Source organism: Uloborus diversus, chromosome 8 (assembly GCF_026930045.1).
Source record: "Uloborus diversus isolate 005 chromosome 8, Udiv.v.3.1, whole genome shotgun sequence".
NCBI lineage: Eukaryota > Metazoa > Arthropoda > Arachnida > Araneae > Uloboridae > Uloborus > Uloborus diversus.
Window position 1 is genome coordinate 53,113,248 of NC_072738.1, and position 20,979 is coordinate 53,134,226.

The following is a 20,979-nucleotide window of genomic DNA, read 5'->3' on the forward strand; positions in this document are numbered from 1 at the left end:
TGCAGATCGTCCAAAATGTCTCACCATCATTTCTCATGAACGATTCCCACAATTTGCGTGAAAAAATAGAGAGGATAGAGAGCAAAAAAAAAAAAAAAGAAAGAAAGAAAGAAACATTTTTGACTACTACTTAAAAGCAAAGGCAAAAAGTTTCTTTTTACTGGCAATTTGCAAGTTTCATTACAATGACCTTTGTTTCATAAAATTAGCTCTAATTGTTATCAAAAATTATGTATGAAGTTTTTATTTTCCCATGGTAAATAGTTTACTAAAATAAGATATCTTAATATATAAAAATCTTCTGTGCGGACGTTTGTCACCATAAGGCTTTTAAACGACTTGACCGATTTTGATCAAATTTTTTGTGGGTAATTAAGTTGTGGCAAGCATGGTTTCGAAGCGCGATGGATCGAATCGGAAACGTTTTTGTTAATTAATTAATTAATTTAAACATTGGATGGTTATATCTCCCAAATGATTAATATTTATTTTACCCTATTGTTGAGTAAAAACTGAAATAAATATTTAACCCGTTGCCAAAGACAATAAGAGACCCAGCTCTGCTTTTTGTAATGAAATTTCCTACTGTGATATGTCAACTGAGAATAGATAAAACGTAAAGAGATAGTGAAACCTTTTTTCATTTTTTGAAAACAACGATTTTAGGTCCCGCGATATATTTTAAAGTAAAGTAGTGGAAGGTTCAAGCAAAACGTGTGTTCTGCCGTCGTAGTTGAACCATGTGACCGGATCCGTGCTTTAGGTTTTCCTAACCAAATGATCTGAGAGTACCGTACCTAACAACATTTGTTTCTCGGCAGAAATCCATCTGAGTTTTGGCACCAATGTCAAGAATACTTTAAGGATTATCTAACTAATCAGTACATTATTAAAGGAAAAGATGATGGAATTTAAAGACAAAAAAATTTTTATTTTCGTCCAGATAAATTACAACAGGGTAGTTAGTTCTGTACACAAAAGATCAGTGCAGTAAAAGATCTTTATCTTTGGTGGGAAGAACTAATTTGGCAATGTATGAAGTTTTAAAACTTTTTCGGTCAAAAGATCGGACCGCTAATCGGTTGGAATTAGCTTCGCTGACTGATCGGCTGGATTACAGTAACGTGGTGGCTTGGCGACTTTGGCTGTAAACAACAGAGTTGCGTGATCTTTTTTTTTTTTTTTTGCATTTTAAAGCTACTGTTATTGTAATTTATTGCATTTTTTTGTTTATTTGGCGAAAAATTTCAAATTGCAAAAAATTGTTTTTCGTTTTTAGAGAGGGTTTATTCATTTTAGTTGAAGAATGTGTTTATTTTACATCGGGAGCGGGGGGATGAGTGATTTTCGCTTATACTGAGTACTGTTTTTACCTTTATCATTTTTTTAAATGATATCCTTTCGATTGTTTTATTCTTTTTCATATGGGTTATGTTGCAGCGGGATTTTCCGTTTGTTCTAGATGGGTATTAGTTTTTTTCACTTAATATCTGAGGACGATTTTTGTCCTTTGAGTATGACTGAAGGAGCAAACCATGCAATCTATGAAGATCTTTCAAGTTACGCTATAAAAAAAATAGTCAATAAAACAACTGCTTAGTGGGCATTAGATAAATCAAGTTGCAATAAATATATGCATTCTGACACCAAGCAGCTTAAAACATTCTCTTTTTACTTATTTTTTTTTTCTCAACAAAACGGTTCAAACACTTGATAGTTTCCTGAATTTTTTTTAACTTTTCAATTTACAAAGTTTTAACAGAACAACGTCTGTCGGGTCCTCTAGTTTATACATAAATATCCCCTTTATTGGGATTGGATTCCAACCAAAGCTTTTGAGATTTTGGTACTAATTAATTACATTATCCATCATAGTAGATAAAGCAATGTCTCTCTAAAATTAATAGATACAAATTACATGCTTAGGGAAAAATTTAACGTTAAATTGAGGTTCATGAAAATAAATTTTATTTAAAAGTTGATGGAAGCATTTACTAACTATCATGTATGCACTTTATTCTTTAAATGTACTTCATGAAAATTTTCATACGCACTCGTTTTATTTTGATAAAAACTCATCTCTGAAATAAATATCACGTGATATTGTTTGGTGTCTAAGCCATTGGAATCAAGGGGAACTTCATTTCATCACTTCCAAAAAGCAACGACTTCAAAACAATTCCTAAGTGATCCCTCCCTCCTCCTTATTTTTTTTTTCCTGAGATCTCATATTTACATTTTCCTCCAAAGTCCTGAAAATATTTTTATCCACCAAATAATAAATTCAAAATAATAAAATTCGCTCTTTAAAACAGTTGGTTGTTCATCAATATTTTTCCCATGTCAGTTACTTCTGACGCAATCTTTTTAGCAAATGTGCGTTTCAAATCAAGTACGGCGATCAATACCGGTTACTTCGTTTTGAGGTCAAGTTCAATAAACAACTAAGGCGTTCGCAAACCAAAAAACAAAACGCAATCGATAATTGATGAAAAAATTACCCGGCTGTTGATATTTTTTTTTGAAAAACGATGCCGTTAAAACAAAATTTCTTTTGCAACTGACTAAATGTTAAAAAGTGATTTGTATTGTCTTTGCTCTTCTTCTTTTAGTAGGGTGTGAAGATCTGAAGTGTTGTTCAGTGCACTAGTTTAAGGGTTAATTTCCCTCCCATAAACTAAATGTTTTCCTCAGAAATGTATAGAGCACGGGTTCTCAAAGGCAAGGTCGGATTTGGAAGTGTTGAGACCCCGGGGTAAGGAGGGAGTGGAAGCCCCTAATCAAGGTTCGAAAAGATCATCATATTTTCGAAAATATCCGATACTTTGATATATATCCGAATATTTTGATATATATATATATATATATATATATATATATATATATATATATATATATATATATATATATATATATATATATATATATATATATATATATATATATATATATATATATATCCGATATTTTCGACCCGTGAAAGTTAGGATATTTTGTAAAAATTTTATTGTGGGGCCCTTTGTTGTGGAGGCCCCAGGGCAGTAGCCCCGCCTGCCCTCCCTCAAATCCGGCCCGCCTGTTCAAAGGGGATGCCGTGGCACACTGGGGTGCTCTACGGGGTAGTGAAGACACTAAAAAAATTCCAAAACGTCACTATTTCCGAGGAACTTTTCGGGATTTCACGAGTTTTCATCTATTTCCCAGTAAAATCAAGTATCTTTGCAAAAACGTTTCCTGAATTGCTACAAGTTTCACGAATGAAGACTGTTCACTGTTGTGAAAAATATTTTTAGCTACCGGTTTAAAGATAGTCTGAGCGTGTTTAATAAGAGTATCTGTTTCAGTTCAATTATGGACCGTCCAGATTGACTAAGCTTCCAGTGAGAGCGAACAATTCTCTAGATAGCTGCAAAGCAAGAATTGCAGGTGAGGGAGACGCTTGGTACTTACTTGCAGTTGTGCATTAGCTTTGGCCAAATTTGTTTCTGGTGTTTCCTTAGTAAATCAAGAAGGTTCTAATCAATTACATTAAATCTACCAAATTTCTCTTGAAAATTCCAGATTGGCTTCAACCAAAGAGATTTCCAAATTCTTCAGAAAGGTTCAAGAAAAATTTCAGGATGGTTACTGACTTTTACCGGGAAACTTTCCTGGGTTTTGCGAGATATGTTGCTGGCAGAAATCGGGCTTATTAGTTGCCCATCATTTTCCAGGAACGTTTCTTAATCGTTTTTAGTGAAGGTGCTGCGAAGTGTCACGGTAGTCTGCGGTACTAATATACATTATATAATAAGGATAGTCAAATGTACAGTGATAACAGCGGATCAGATAAGTTTGGAAACCCCTGGCACAGAGAGGAATTCAGTTTTGGTATAACCGGAAGAAACCAAAAGTTAACATTTGTTGGAAACCAAGCTACAATGTTAAATGGTAAGGTGGGGGAAGGAGTTTGAGATGGTATAACGCTGCAAGTAACCGACCCATAGCAATACATGAAAACTTGGGTATAAAATATGCTCAAACATTTTTCTTCGCTTTCGAGGTGGAGTCGCACCATGTTTGCGTACCTCTCGCAAGTGTACTGAAATACTCTAAGTCAACTGTGTGAAGAAGTTTTTACGTTTCGGGTTCGATTGTGGTTGTTCCAGACTGACGAACAAAGAGTAATAATACAAACTTGGGGCGATTTTATTCCGAGCTCGGGTGCGGTTGTATCAGATTAATGAGCCAAGAGTAACAATACAAACTTGTAGGTTTTTTGGTTTCGGTCTTGGTTGTGGTTGATCCAGACTGACAAGCCAAAAGTAATAATACAAACTTGCTGTTTTTAGATGCTTTAAACGAGCATTAGTGACCGCGTTCGAAGTCAGATCTGTCTTTCAAAATTTTCCAGGAGGGGTTAATGGTTAGGGGTACATACTCAATACATATTATACAGCAAAAGAACAAACTCCAGGCCTACATTAAGAAAATACTACATTAATTTCTCAAAGTCGAAGTGAGGGGAGGTAATTGTTCCTCCCGGTTACCCTAAATGACGGACCTGTTCACAGGCCATTTAGCAACTAAAAGAGCGAAAAGCAGATAGACTACTTCAACAAGCGAAGACAAGTACAATCACTGTATCGTACAACCTGCAAAATGTAGGACTTATTTTCCTTGCAGTGCTCCATGCAAAAGATGCGTAATCGAAAGTTTACCAATGCGTTATGCCTAAGCTTAACTACGAATGTATTTGCAATCAATTTACTGATGAGTGCTCAGTCGACTCCCGCTACAACGCGATTCGACTTACGCGAAATGCCTATAACGCGAATTTTTCACGAGTAACGAATTTTTGAGCTAACGCAATTTTTTCGCCCACAACACGAATTATTTTCGAAAGAAGTATCAGCATCGTTATTGGCCACTAAATATTGATTTAGTGAATGTTATTAAATCCCTTTTCGCATCACTGACAGCCAAAGTTCCCACACCAAACTAGTCTAGTGCATCAAATAACCACTCTCAGCATCTTTCATTTATTTATTTTTTTCATTCAAAATATAAAAGTTGATGAAATATAATGGCACCTTAGAGTCACCTGCATCTAAAGATTGTGAAGTTGAGAAGAAAAAGAAAGTTTCTGATAATTTTTTTTTTAAAAGGCTAAGATTCTCGATGTGCTTCAACTACTACAAAACGTCGACGGTTAGCGTGACAATAAGTATGAGTGAATCTTCCACACGTACAGTTAAAAGTCAAAACAAAAAGGTATCCATAAAAGTTAGTTTCAATATTGCAGCTTGCAGAGCCGTCTAGCAAAGTAAATATTATAAAAATGGAAGCTGCTCTTGTATTGTGGATTAATAAAAATATCAGGAAGAGGAAATGTTGCCACAGATTGAAACGTCATAAAAGAAAAGGCGAAGCAACCGTATTTAAAAATGTACTAGATAAAATTAGCAATCTGATCATAGAGCATAAATCATTACTATATTCATTCATTAACTCTTAAATATTGTTACTGTATCTACTGTACAGTGCTATTATAGTGCATCATTTTAATTTACTATATGCTGTACGTACCGTGTTGTTTTCTTTTATGTCCTTCATTCCCATTGGTCATTCATTTCGTGCATCTTAAAGTATTTCATGTTGAATAACAGTTTATTTTTTAAATACAGTAAAAGTTCAGTTCTTTATGCAAGAAACTGCAGTGTATGGTTAAAAAATGCTTTACAGCAATTTGATGAGTGTTTATAAGTGTGGAAAAGTATTTGGTACGCTTTAAAAAATTTGTATTCACATATTTTTCCACAACGCGAACTTTCGACTTATGCGAGGAGCCTTGGAACCGCTTGGAACGCATCCCTCGCGTTAGTCGGGATTCGACTGTATTCGGTTTCGATCTAAGAAGATTAGACAGTGCTGCCAGATTGGGGGAAATTTCCCCATTTTGGGGAAATCTGGTGCTCTCTGGGGAAATTTTGGGGAAATGGGTTTTGAGGGGAATTCTTTGGGGAAAATTTTTTTTTCTTGGTTAAAACCTGGGGGGAAAAAAACCTCAAGGAAAAAAGAAATTTTTTCATATTTAGTATCGCGTCAAGAAGTAGTAGTTACATTGTTTGTATCAAATAGCGTTGGTTTAGCTTTACTGAACTTTATGGAATTCGCATTTCGCGTTATGTGGAATATTATGCTACGGAATTCGCATTAAAGTTCTGCGTGAGTAATTAGTTGATACGTGAAACGGGTAAAAATAAGTATGATGAAGAATGTTCTTGGATAAATCTATACAAAAATCATAGTTTAAATGTACCATACAGAAGCAAAGTAGTAAATACAAGTGGAAAAAAAAAACATTTGGCTATATTTCTTATCTCTCGGTCAGGCGATTGTATTTATGACTAGTGGCACCCGCATGACTTTGCCCGTAGTAGAAAATTAAAAGGTCTTTCGGTTCCCCTGTATATTTACAAATAATGCATGATGAATTTCTCGCCAATTGGCTTGTCCACGTTACGGTTCCACGTTATGATAGCTTGGTAATTTACTCGTCCATCTTATGATAATTTTGCTCGGGAAAATGTTCTTAAAATTGGAATAGAAAAAGCACAAAATCGAATTTTCGAAAAATCGCTTAAAGGTGCACACCCCCTTGCTACAAACTAATTATTTGCCAGATTTCATGAAAATCGGCCGAACGGTCTAGGCGCTATGCGCGTCACAGAGATCCTGGCAGACAGAGAGATATCCAGATAGAGAGAATTTCAGCTTTATTATAAGTACAGATAAAGAAAAATATTGATAAAGAAGACAAAAAAAAAAAAAAAGGAAGAAAGAAAGAAAAAGAAAAAAAAAAGCGAAAATGGGAAGAAAAAAAAAAGTTGGGGAATTTTCTAAGAAAATTTGGCTTTTTGGGGATTTTTTTTTTTTTTTTTTTTCAAGAGACAAAAATATTAGAGGAAGTCGATTCATTTTCTGAAAATAATGGTGGAAAAATAATTTTTGAATTTGGGGAATTTTGGTAGAAAACATCACTTTTTGGGGAAAATTTGGAGGGGAATTGGGGAAATCTGGATTTGACCATCTGGCAACACTGAGATTAGATGAACTGCTGTACTGTAATCTACAACACTTTCAGTAACGTTATAGGTAAACTGCGAAATTTTTTGGACAATACCGTAGTTTTGCTGCAGTAGATCACATAAATTATTTTTAAACAATGCGGCAGAGTTGAACAAAAGCTACAGTTGATCCACAGGAAAGGATATATATACATTGTAATAGATTCATCTATAACCCCATTCCGATGTCATATCGGATGACGTCTTGAGATGATAGGCGCCATCTTCAGCAAGGCTTGTCCCCTGTAAGGTATAAAACCTACAGGGAATCAGTACGAACTAGCACACAAACTAAAATTACACATTTTTAAAAGAAGGAGAGAAAAGTTTAAAAGGGGGAAAACATTTAGAAAGTGAAAGAGAAAAAGGAAGTGAACAGGTTCCACATTGGGAAAGCCTTCTTGTTTGATAGTAAAGCAGGGGCGGATTTATAGTCCATTCAAGGGGTGGCGGTTGAAAACCGTAAGAGCTGCCCCCTGTCACGTAGGGGGGGGAGGGGTTAGGTAGTCAATTACTCATTACTCTCCCCCTTAGAGATTTTTTTTTTTTTTTTACAAAATGAACACTTTTCGAACATTGGGCTCATAGAAGTGAGTTATATACTCTGGTTTTATGCGGAAAATAAGTGAAAAGATTGTACAACAAACCCCTAGAAAAAAAATCGGTTTTTATGATTTTTTAAATATTTAAGAAGGAATACACCCATGAATCTCCCAACTTGCTCCAAATGTTCATGCTTTTGAGTTTTGCACCTCTCTAGCATCTCAGAAGAGTGTTAATTGTTATTATAACGCTCCCTTTATCTCCAAATGAAAATAATGGCTATATAACCATCGAAAACTGAAAGCAATTGGGGGCAATTTCCAAAATTTGGGTCATATAGGGGGGAAAACGGCTGCAAATTTTAAATTCAGGGGGTCATTTTCCATAAGAATCAGCAAGAATTATGTCAAAAGCATTTTGAAAACTTTTTTTTTTTTTTACCGCGTAGTGTTATTAAACTGTTAAAAAAAGGGAGGGGGGATGGGCGAGCTTGTGTTAAAATTAAGAAGTGGGTAAAGCTGGGTAAAGCCGTCCATCCTCGACTACACTACTGTCTAAAACTAATTAAAAGCAAATTTAAAGAATTTACTTGATTATAATGGTAGCTATTTCTACTAACTTCTTCAATTTCATATTATTGTTTTCAGAAAATGACGTTTACGGAGGAGGTGTCACCCCCACAGCCCCCCCCCCCAGTAAATATGCCACTGTAGTAATGAGCAGCACTGAAGAAGTTTGCTAAACTAATGTTGAAGTACTAAAAATCATGTTTCTTGCACTGTAAAAAAGTTCCGAAACGTTACTGGTTATTTCCTTGGAACGTTTCGGAATTTCAGAGGTTTTCACCTGTTTCCTCGCAAAATCAAATATCTTCGTAAAAAAGTTTCCTGAATTGCTAAAAGGTGTACGAATGCTTTCGGGATTTCAGAGGTTTTCACCTGTTTCCTCGCAAAATCAAATATCTTCGTAGAAAAGTTTCCTGAATTGCTAAAAGGTGCACGAATGCAAACTTTTCACTGGTGTGAAAAATGTTTTTTGCTACTAGTTTAAAGGTTGACTGAGCGTGTTTGTTAAGTATATCGGCTTTAGTTTAAATACGGCCCGTCTGGATTGACTAAGCTCCCAAATAAGCCCTGGGAGCAAATAAGTCACTGGATAGCTGCAGCTTTGCGAGGCAGGAATTGTCGGCAAGGAATATGTTTGGTTCTTGCTTGCAATTATTCGCGTAGCTTTGGCCATGGTTGCGCTAATGCTTCTGGTGCTTGGTAAACCAGGAAGGTTCTAATCAAATACATTAAACCTATTCAATTTTTGTAGATGGTTCACGACTGGCTTTAAAAGGGCAGATTTCCCAGTATTTCCGGAAGGTTATTCACTTTTATCGGAAAGTGTTCCTGGTTTTTGTAAGGTATGTTACTGGTTGAAATTGGGCACATCAGCTGCCTATTATTTTCCAGGAACGTTTCTGAATCGTTTTTACAGTGTGTTCCGTTTGCTCTGTATTTTACATACGAGTCCCTTAATAATTTTAATTAAAATGAAGTTATATATGAAAAGGGGGGAAGTCTTAAATGAATTTTCAGAAAGTAACCCCTCTTTTTACATTGACTATCGGCCTCATATAATTTGTTTTCACACGACACAATATTTTCTAGAAACCTATCTACCAAGGGAAGGAGGCGAGAGTTAACTCAATGTATTTAGGGTTTTTTACAGTCATAATTTTTCCGTACATAAAAACAAGTATATGTGTGCCATAAGTCACTGCTTCTGTACTTAAAAATGAAAAACCTTTTTTAAAAGGTTTTAAAAAATGAAGAAAATTTATTCAAACTGCAGTTTTAGAATAATACTGATACTGTTTGAATAAAAGCATATGTTACATCATTTTCCATTTTTGGGTTATAAGTACTAAAACATAATTTGTTTTTCTTTGTCTAGAGGTTCGCACTTGCTCCGAAACTGAATTCAAGTGTCGTAATGCCAAATGCGTCCCTGTTCGGTGGTTATGTGACAGTGAAGATGATTGTGGAGATAGATCGGACGAAGATTCAAAGCACTGTTGTAAGTTGCTTTTATATCTTATCACTTTTTTTCAAAAAAGAAAAAAAACAGCCCTATCAATCTTGTCAGCATTAATCATGAATGAAACATTCAGATGTGGGTTTTATCAGAAACGGAAAAATACCTTCATTTTTAACCAAAGATGTCAACAAAAAAACTTCTTTTTTTATGTTCTGAGAAATCGAAACTTAACATAATTTGAAGAGTGTAAAAGATCAATGAAAAAGGATGTTAAACATTTTACTCTGTACGGAAGCAATAAATGGAATGATCAAAACAAATACAGTCGAACCTCGTTAATTCGAACTCGATAAAAGCGAATCACTGCTAAGATGAACAACATTTGCAATCTGTGTTCCACTGTTTATTGTTTTTCGGATGAGACCAACTACGAATAAGACGAATTGATATTAAAAACCCCTTTCGATTGTACAGCTCAAATTACGAAAATATTGAAAAAGTGTTTTATCAGGTTCCAATAAACACTTTTTCTTCGTGGAAAATGTTTTAAACTTCTGCATTGCACACTAAAAATTTGTTTGCTTCAGAAAAAAGGGCTTCTTGTCCCTTGAAAACACGCTTTGCAATATATATTTCTACTTCAACAACAGTTGACTTTTTTCATTTGTAACCGAATTATTTTATGTAAGTCTTATCTATTTTGTCTGCGGTAAGTGTAAGAAAGTATAAGAGGAAGAAATATGATTCAGTTTTTGACTTTAAAGACTCTTAGACTGGGAACGTCATTTTATCCTATGGAGCAAATGCTTCGCGAGTCTCTGACGAAACGAGAAATAATTAAAACTACGTCATAAATATAATAAGAAATAAAAACAAATTTGTCAAAAGTCTCCTAAATTCGTTCAGATAAGGAATTCAAGGACCATGCTTTAATGTTACTTAATTGTTTCGTTTTCTTCGAAATTTTCAAGTACAATTATTTTACACTGCAGTGGCGCATTTAAGGGAGTTTGCCGAAGAGATCCCAGCTCTTCCTAAAATGAATTTAAAACTGCTAATTGTGAATAAGGGTTTTAATGTCTTCAAACTTAAGTTTGGAAAGTTTTCATAGGTTTCAGCCAGCCCCTCCCAAAATAAATTCTTTATGCACTCCTATTACTCTGAATATTATCAGGCTTTGACTTTGACATTATCTACGATAGCCTCAAAAAATAATTTTTGGTCGCTATTCAAATCAATTTTGCGAAGCTGTCTCATATGTCAAGTGCATCAAACGCAAATATCATTTTGCGGGCTAGAACTTTGATTAGGTGATCATCTATTTTTGTGCCTCAAAATGGGACATTTAACAATTCCGGGCAACAAAAATATCTAACGAAAAATGTCTCGTTTTTTATATTTTGCTAATTATAGAAAAGAACAGCAATAAATACTTTTAACAAAGAAAATTTTATGTAGTATTATATTTCTTAATGTACATACTTACTTGAGTACATTTAGTGCTGATTTATTTCAAAATAAAAATTTTGGCACTTCTTTGAACAATTTTCTTTTACAATCAACATTGTTTAAGCAGCGATCTACCATTGTGCTTTTTCGGCAGTCCCTTTTTATTCATAAGCAAAAATACCATTTCTATCAGTATATTAGTGCCTGAAAAAAAATGAATTAAATAATTATGCAAAAGCATGATTCAAGTTATTGATAAAAAGCGAATGCTTAAGGAATTCCCTGCAGCGACTTTTGACTGAAATATTCCCAATGCTCCCTTCCATCACTTCAGAAAACTGGACATTTCAGCGTCCGCCAACAATGTGCGGAGACAGTGGAACAACTTTCTCATTGCTACCTGAACCTGAAAACGGGATTGTCTCCCATACAAGACACGAGACGTATGGTCACTTTGATAAGCTTGTACAATTATTTCAGTCATTTGCGTGTGCATTTCTAAACAAAATGTTGTTTTATTCCTCAGTTATTTATTTATTCATTTTGTTTGTAAAGAAGCTAATCAACTTCACATATGTAGAGGGCCACGAACAAAGCAACTTTACTTCCAGATAAACACAAGAAAGATTTATAAAACGAAAAAGAGAAGGGAATAATACCGACAGATCGGTGGGAATCGAACCTATCTGCCTCTGACATACAGAGCGAAGCTTCGACTACAGATCCGCTGAGGCCCCTGCTCAGTTATTTTTTAACACATTTGCCTTTTCTACATATTACTACTAGTAAAAATAGGGTTCGATTTAAAAATTAAAACTTTGTTTGCTGTGCAAGATTCGTTCGTAAGTGATTTTTAGCAACTGAAAACGACTAAATTATTTCCTTCTTCCCCAAATGAATCCTCAATTTATTTCATGGAGGAGGGAGCACGTTTAGCAGTAAACAGATATATTATCTCCCATCGAATGGCAATACTTGACATAAACTTGAAATGTAAACAGTAAACAAAACGCGGTTTGCTTAAAGTTGTACTGTCTGTAGTTCCATATCCTTCGAAGTAGAGCAAATAATTTAGTATTAAAATGCAAAAATATTTGAATTTTAATTATTGTCCTTTTTCTTCACGATACGAATTCTCAAATGTTTGTTTTAACCGTTTACCCGCCAATGTTCCAAAAATGGAACATCATATTTAAGTGAAAATTTTCCCAAGAAATGACGTTAAAATAAACAAGTTTTTTTTAACACAGTTTAGTCTTATTTCAAAGTATTTTTTTGATTTCCTGCTTGATTGTTTATATGTTTTCAATTATTTATTGCGATTTTTCAAAGATGAGTGTTTTTTTAGCTTTTTGCAACTTTTTCTTATAAAATTTACCAAAAATTGGTTTTTTCAGAAAATGTGATGATATTTATTATAGTTGTGAAAAATACTTCAATGTATGATTTTAAAATGCTTGTAGAAATGTACAATGATATTTCCGAAAGGTGTACCCCTTCAAAATAGCATGTTCCAATTTTGGAACATTGGCGCTTTTAGGGAGTCAAATTTCCAAGAAGTAAATCGTTCGATTTCCAAGGGGAAATTTCATTTTTCGTAATATATGTTTCTTTTTTTTTTCTCATTTTGAATGTACTCTGATGTAGATGTTGGCAAAACCAAGTAAGTTTATATTTTGAAATTATATGCCGTTTCGTTTCGTTAGCAAAGAAAATAATAACAGTCTTCTGTTTGACGGACTATATGGCTCCGAATCCACACCTGCTCGGACAGCTGCATTGTCACGTAATAATAAAAAATAATATTAGTGAGAGTTTTATTCTTCATATTTTAAATGCAGTTCAATAATTTGCTAGCTTTGTTTTCGGGCGAAACGAAATTCTGTTTGACGTATACCAACTGCTCATAAATGTTAAAAAATGTCTACAAGATTTCTTACTGTAGAACAAGCTGTGGCTTATTTAGAGACATTGTCAGATTCGGATTTTTCAGATGTGGATATATGCCAATTACCCCCTGATGAACTAGGCAATATCACTGAGGAAGAATAGATGTTGACAGAGATGAAATCCTACAATTTTTTGGTTTGTTGCTATTGAGTGGGTACCATTCTGTTCCTTCTGAAGATATGTATTGGAGCAGTGCAGAAGATACATCTGTGCCAATTGTACTAACAGTTATGCCTCAAAATTGTTTTCGAAAAATAAAAAACAACTTTCATTTGATGGACAACCATGAATTAAAACAAAATGACAAACTAAGAAAAGTTTTCCTTATTTACGAAGAATTGTGTAAAAACCCTCAACAATTTGGTGTATTTCATGAAAAATTAAGCATAGATGAATCTATGGTTCCCTACTACGGTCGGCATTCATGTAAAATGTTTATTAGATGAAAACCAATAAGATTCGGCTTCAAAATTTGGATGCTGTGCTCTTCAAGTGGATACCCATATTCCATGGAGATTTATTCAGGCAAAAAAGAAGGATCCCCTGATGTGCAATTAGGATCCAGAGTTGTAAATGATCTATTATCAGTTTTGACTGACACGTCTAAGCATGAAGTATACTTTGATAACTTTTTTACATCATATGACTTAATTTCTCAGCTATCAAAAAAAAAGTGTACGAGCAACAGGAACAATTCGTGAAAACCGAACTGGCCATTGTCCACGGAAATCCAAAAAAGCCCTTTCTAAAGAAGATCGCGGAAATTTTGACTATCGATCTGATGGATCAGTGTACATGTGCAGCTGGAAAGATAATGCAGTGGTTACAGTAGCATCTAATTGTTATACACATGAGCCACTTGCATCTGTAAAATGTTATTCAAATGCGCAGAAATGCAAGATAGATGTGCCACAACCTCATCTTATCAAGAGATACAATGAAGGAATGGGGGGTGTGGACGTCTTGGATAAACTTTTAGGGAGCTACAGACCTCATTTGAGGAGTAAAAAATGGTGGTGGAATCTTTTTAGTAATGCGCTGAATATTCCAGTTGTAGCTAGTTGGTTACTTCATTATGATTTACACGAAGTCAAGATGAAGCATTTAGAGTTCCGAAGAGAAATAACTCACCTCCTTAGAAAAAAAGTACGAGTGGAAAGTCCTCCAGGGCCTCGTTGTCATTTACATAAACGGTCAAGAATGTCTGACGGACATTATATTGTATCTGCATCCCAAGGACGTTGCGCGGGGTGCAAAAAAATACGACTAAGAAATGTTTCCATTGCGACAAACGACTTCACCAGCAACGCTTCCTTTCATATGATGGGCATTAGATATTTCAGTATTGGATTTTCTGAATTCTGATATGTACACAAATGCAATTTAAAATATTATTTTTTCCGCAATAAAGTATGCTAAGATAAAAACCGCATTCAAAACCTCTTAGTTTAAAAAAATTCTCTGAAAAAAAAAAACTTCATGCAAAACGCCAATGTTCCAAAAATGGAACACACTGAAAATCATAGTAAAAATTTTTTTTCCGGAAATTTTATTTTATTTCTGTATTTACTAGACATAAATAGACATAATTGCAAAAAATTACTCAAATTTGATCATCCGTCAATAGTTCGGCGGTTAAACGGTTAAGGTTGTTGCTTTACTTGTTCTGAATTCACATTGACTGCTATGATTAAAATGAAAACTTTGGCAATCATTACGATATTTTTGAATTTATTTCTTGATTGTTTCAGCTAACAAAACATGTACTCTTGACCAATTTACTTGCGGTTCTCCCACCGGACTTTGCATTCCTATTTCATGGAAATGTGATAATCAGAATGATTGTGCCGATGGTTCTGATGAAAAAGATTGTCGTAAGTTTCGCTTTTGTTTCTATTATTTAAGATTATTTAACATAATTATTTAGTTTTATTATTGTGCTAATTAATTTGATTAATTATTTACAAAATTTTCATCATGTGCTTAATGTTGTTTGCCTGTATATTCTTTCCAACGAAGAAACATGGAAAAACTGGAACAGATATTAACCCTACTGATAACGCTTTACTTAACACCAAAAAATTCTCTCCAAGAGAGGAATTTTGAGTTTTTTGCCACGTCCTACAAACGTAGGTAAACAAACGAAGTGTAACTTCAAAACATAACCAAAATGTTTATTTTGCACTGATAGCAGTGAAAAAATCTTTAAAGTGGTGTCTTACTTATGATTTTTTGAGAAAATTATGGCCTACTCAAAAAAAAAAAAAAAAAGCACTTGAGAAATAATAAATGCACAGTATTAATCTGGAGTCATCATTTCCTTCATTATACCTCATGTGCTACATTATATTTCATACATTGAGCTTAGTAATTTCTTGCTTGTGTTTTTAGGCAAAGTTACTTGCACTGAAGAGGAATTTACATGTGAAAACAACAAATGCATAACTCAGAGGTGGCGTTGTGATTTAGATAATGATTGCGGAGATATGAGTGATGAAAAAGATTGCCGTAAGAAATTTTTAAATTAATTCCCTCTCAAAAAGTATTCCTTTCTTGGTCACAAAGAACTATAATATAATGTTTTCCTTTCAGCTAATGTGACGTGTTCTGCATCAGAATTTATGTGTGCAAATGGCAGGTGTATACCTGATCGATGGAGATGTGATGGCGATGTTGACTGCACAGATAACTCTGATGAGCTCTTATGCCCTAAACAAACATTGAAAACCTGCAGCCCAGCTGAGTTTAAATGTGGTTCAGAATTTAAGTGCATTCAGAAGACATGGTTGTGCGATGGTCACTTTGACTGTTCTGACAGATCTGATGAGCAAAATTGTAAGTTTTTATTGCATTTTCTTTTTCAATTATGAAAATATTTTACATTTTTTAAATAAATGCTTAAATTTGGAGAAAGGGGGACTAACAATACTTTTAATTTTGAAACTCATTTAATTTATGTTTCCATACTAATTATTTCTCATAGGTACTGTAACCTGTTCAGATACAGAGTTTACTTGCAAGAATAAAAGGCAGTGCATTCAAAAGCCCCTGCTGTGTGATGGTGCTAAAGATTGCTTTGATGAGTCAGATGAAGAAGACTGCCCAAGTATGATTCGAATTCATTACACAATCTTGATTTTAAATTAGTTTCCATGCTTAGCAGCTGTACAATTGCTTTTTTAGTTTAAAAACAGAATGATGAAAATTTACTTCTGTATCTTTATATTTTGTCAAAAGAATACAAATTTCTGTTGAAATCTCATTGTGCTACAACAATAAACTTTCCAATTGAAACAAAAAGGAAAATGTTTTCATGGATTTAGTTCAAAAAGTTTCACTTAGGGATCAAGTCGTTATTTTAATCATTTCCTTTTTTCTTTTCTCACTTTTTTTTAAATATAAAGAAAAGAATTTGTATTTTGAAGAAAATTTGACTAATTCGTAGAAAAAGTAATCATTCAGTTTAAAAGTTGAAATTTAGTAAAAGTGCACAATTTTGTTTTACTAAAGGGATATATAGCAGATTCCATACAAATGTAATGCCACATTGCTAAAATATAATTTTCATAAAAACAAAAGCATCATTTAAATATGATTTATTGGCTTTTATAGTTATTTGTCTTTGGAAACTATTCCACTTTCTGCAAAGCAATTGTAGTATTACAGTAGATTCTCGTTTTACTCGCATTTATTTTACGCATTTTAAGATTTGACACTTTTTTTTTAATTTTACACGGATGAGTTTCAGTTTTACGCGGATGCAGCAATGCAAACAGATAAAATTTTCCCCTCTTTCAAAATCCAAACTCCTAAAGATTGCAGATTACTCGCAATCAGCGGTATTTTGGCGTGCTAATAATCGAGCTAGGACCACTGGAGACATTTTATGCGATAGGTTCCAGAGTTCTTTCCAAAAGTAAAGTAATTAAACTCACACAGTTCAAAACTCACTAGAAGAAGAGCTTTTAGGAGTGACAAAGGAGGCCAAAACCGACTAGGATACCGACATCGATGATGCATAACCAAAACTCATTGAAAATTTTGAGCCATTCCTGGACAATAAAAATGATCTTTCTGATTTGTTAGTGAAGAAGGATTCTATCATGGAAATGACGCAAGCAATCATGGATGTGTTAATGCTCTGCAAAAAATTACAGAGGAAAAATTCTTAATGATTGCCAAAAAACTCATAGCCAGCTCCTCTTTATAAACAGAACACGAAATTAATTTATGTTACTTTCTTTATGCATGTTGTGCATAAAAGTCGATGTAAGTACACATTAAACTTATTATACAATTAGTTATCACTAGAATGAAGTACTTTGTTATCTATAGAACCAAACCCCTGTTTTAACACCATAGCTGCCAAGTGCTCCGTTTTTCCCGGAGTTTCTCCGATTTTTATTGCGTACTCCGAAAATCCGATTTTTTCCAAAAAACTCCGTTTTTTTGACTTTGTTTGTACACTTTTCGATTTTTGAGGAAAAAGAAGAAATTTCCCTATCCTCGAAGGCAGGAATTGTGCACAAACTCAAGAAAAGTGAAGACAATTTGATGCTTTGGAAGCTTAGTGTCAGGATAAACACTGAGGGGGAGCGTTGGTTTCTGATCGTCGTTTTTTCATCGAGCATTTCAGCTACGTGTAAAACGTAGCCGCCATGTTTGGTCATTCACAAGATGGAAGTTAGTAGACGATGCTTAAGCGCCTTCGTTTTCAAAGACAAAGCAGAATTGGGTGTTTCTTTTAACCGCAAACTAATGAAAAAAGCAAAATGTGCTGCAAAATGTTTTTTTTTTTTTGGTTATTTTAAATAATTTTATTGAGAAATATGAAAGCAGTTATACCATTTAAAATTTCATTTTATCCTTATTGCTTTAGACATGAATGTGCTAAAAATTCGCAATTAAATTGTAGTTTCATGGGGATTTTTTATTTTTAAATTATTTTCATGCAATAAATTCAAAATTTTATTTCTGAATTTTTGACTTAGTCGCCATATTTGGTCATTTGCGAGATTTTAGTACACAAGACTCTTAAGTGGCCAAGTTTTCAAAATCGGAATTAGATGTTTATTGCAATGAATTGAAAATAATGCAAAATGGGCTAGTTTTTTTTTTTTTTCGAAAAATTCTAAATTTTTTTCTTGAAAAATGCAAAATTTTTTCTTCAGAATATTATTTTATCCTCATTGGTTTAGACTCTAATATGCTAAAAACTCGCTATTTCGTCTAAATTTTAGTTTTTTAAGGGTCATTAATTATTTATAATTGCTTTTCATGCAAGAAATTCAAAATTTTATATCTGAATTTTTGACTTAGTCGCCATATTTGGTCATTTGCAAGATTTTAGTACACAAGACTTAAGTGGCCAAGTTTTCAAAATCGGAATTAGTTGCTTATTGCAATGCAAACTATTGAAAATAATGCAAAATAGGCCTTTTTTTTTTTCGAAAAATTCTAAATTTTTTTCTTGAAAAATGCAAAATAATTTTTTCTTCAGAATATTATTTTATCCTCATTGGTTTAGACTCTAATGTGATAAAAACTTGCTATTTCGTCTAAATTTTAGTTTTTTAAGGCTCATTAATTATTTATAATTGCTTTTAATGCAACAAACTCAAAAATCTATTGTATTGAATTTTTCGCGTTGTTGCCATGTTTGGTCATTTGCAACATGAAGTAGACAAGACTATTAATAACCTAAGTTCCCGAAAACAGAATTAGTTGTTTGTCTCAATGCAAACTATTAAAAATAACAAAAGGCAAAAAGTTATGTTTTTTTTTTAAATAATTTTCTTGAAGGGGAAATTTTATCTATTTGATCCTCATTGCCTTGTAGGCTTTGCTATAAACTGAAACTATTTCATTTAAATTGAAGGTTCCTGCTGACTTCTCATTTATTTATTTAAAATTTTTTTTTTTTATTATTATTTTTTTAAATAAATCAGAAACCTATTTTAACTTAAATTTTCCATGTGCAAAAAAAGTATTGAATATCTCTCTTTAAATCCTATTCATCTATTTTTTTTTTAGGGAAGTTGTAAAAACTGCCTCCTCCACTCCAGTTTATATTTCAAAACTTGGTGATATTCGTGGCCACTAAGTTTTTGGAGTCTAGTGGCCACTTTCAAAGTTTCAGTGTCTTGACCTTTACTATGAAGTTGTTTTACTTCGAAGTATAAGAAATAATTGTGTTCTTTAATCTTCAATATGTTCTTATGTATGTAGGATATAAATACAAGCATATTTTAAAAAAAAGATTGCAATTTTATTAAATCAAACAGTAATCATTTTTTTTTTTTTTTTTTGAACTTTTCAATATGTATCTATGTAATGTTACTTTTTAAATGGAAAGTAATTTTGTTTTAAACTTGGTTGTAGTTTTGTTGAAAATCTAACATGAAAATTCAGAAAAGCATTTAAAAAGTGCTTAGAATTTATGGAAATTTATGGTACAGAAGGAAGGTTTAGCGCAGGCCATGATTTCATGCTCCTATTTTAACTCTCAGTGCTCCTATTTTTTCCCTTAAGTGCTCCTATTTTTTGTATCTTGAGGTTGGCAGCTATGCGAAATAGAGATCTAATACTAGTGTTAAAGACTAGTATTAGATCTCTATATGCGTGGTTTCGATTTACTCGGCATTTTCGTGGAACGTAACCCCCGCATAAAATGAGAGTCTACTGTACAATGTTTTTTTAATTTAAAAAAATGCATATTTTTTTTCATATTAAATATGTTTTATTGCTTCTAACTGGAAAGTTTACACCAAATAAATATTAACAATGTTTTATAAATTTGAAATGCTTTTGAAATGTGCATAAGAATGTGTATTATTATTATCTTCTAATTCACCTAATGAATTCTAGTTTTGGCCCCAAATTCATGCAACTCTACTACACATTTTGACTGTGGAGGCATCTCTTGTATAACAAAAAATTTAGTCTGCAATGGAAAAAATGATTGTGGAAATTGGGAAGACGAACCTCAAAGTTGTTGTAAGTTTTTTTTTTTTTTTTAATATTTCTAGAAACTTTTTTTGGCTTCAGAAAATATCATCCATGTGAAATTTTTTGTATCTGAAGATTTTAATGAAATTGAAAAATAATTCTGCATAGCATTTCAAAATTTTCTTTCATTTATTATAATTATAACTTTTAAAATCTAGTAATTAATTGATAGTAAAAATCATGCATTAGAAGCCTTGGTTTAATCTGAATATATCGAAACAATTTTAAAATTTTGATCGTGAACTTATACAGAGATATTGTAGGACATTCTGAATGTTAAAATGCAAAATAGTGCGAGGTTTTTTCTTACCCCCCCCTTCCCTTTCATCTTTAGAAAATTAGTTTTTTATAAATTAATCACTGATCTACCATTGTAAGCTAAAAAGCAGTACCTCTATTTTTTGCCTATTTGTAATTAACTCACTTTCTGGTTTTAGTATGGTGATATGTGTTACCCTTCAAAACTAGAAAGCAGTGAAATACAAAGAAAAACATTATACACATTGCAGTATGTCCACTTTCCAATATTAAACGAGCTGATTTCTGCATCACATGACTTCCTTTTACTCGAATTTAATATCATTTCCCCATTATTGGCAATTTTAATGTGATTCAATACAGGGCTGTCGGATTTTAGCCGGGCCAAAAAAAGCCGGCCGGCTTTTTTTGGTTTAAACCACTTTAAAAAGGCCGGCTTTTATTAAAAAAGCCGGCTTTTTTAGAAAAAATACTTTTTGGTATTTTTAGTGTGATTTAATCAAAATGAAAATTATATATCATTAATGCAATTACTACTCTTTTAATAAAATGGTTAAAAATTAGACAGTTAGATAACAATGTGCAGTACAAAAAAAAAAAACATAACAAAACAAACTATTGCTCTATATTATGAAAT

At 33.1% G+C, this 20,979-nt stretch overlaps 1 protein-coding gene across 1 annotated transcript in view; it reads left to right on the plus strand.

The window, feature by feature from the left end:
• LOC129228369 (low-density lipoprotein receptor-related protein 8-like) overlaps window positions 1-20,979 on the plus strand; it is a 109,778-nt gene that overhangs the window by 26,443 nt on the left and 62,356 nt on the right. The window contains exons 3-8 of the mRNA XM_054863047.1: window positions 9,594-9,716; window positions 14,828-14,950; window positions 15,468-15,584; window positions 15,669-15,911; window positions 16,060-16,182; window positions 19,944-20,072. Coding sequence (XP_054719022.1) covers window positions 9,594-9,716; window positions 14,828-14,950; window positions 15,468-15,584; window positions 15,669-15,911; window positions 16,060-16,182; window positions 19,944-20,072 — 858 coding nt within the window. The remainder of the gene's footprint in view (window positions 1-9,593; window positions 9,717-14,827; window positions 14,951-15,467; window positions 15,585-15,668; window positions 15,912-16,059; window positions 16,183-19,943; window positions 20,073-20,979) is intronic.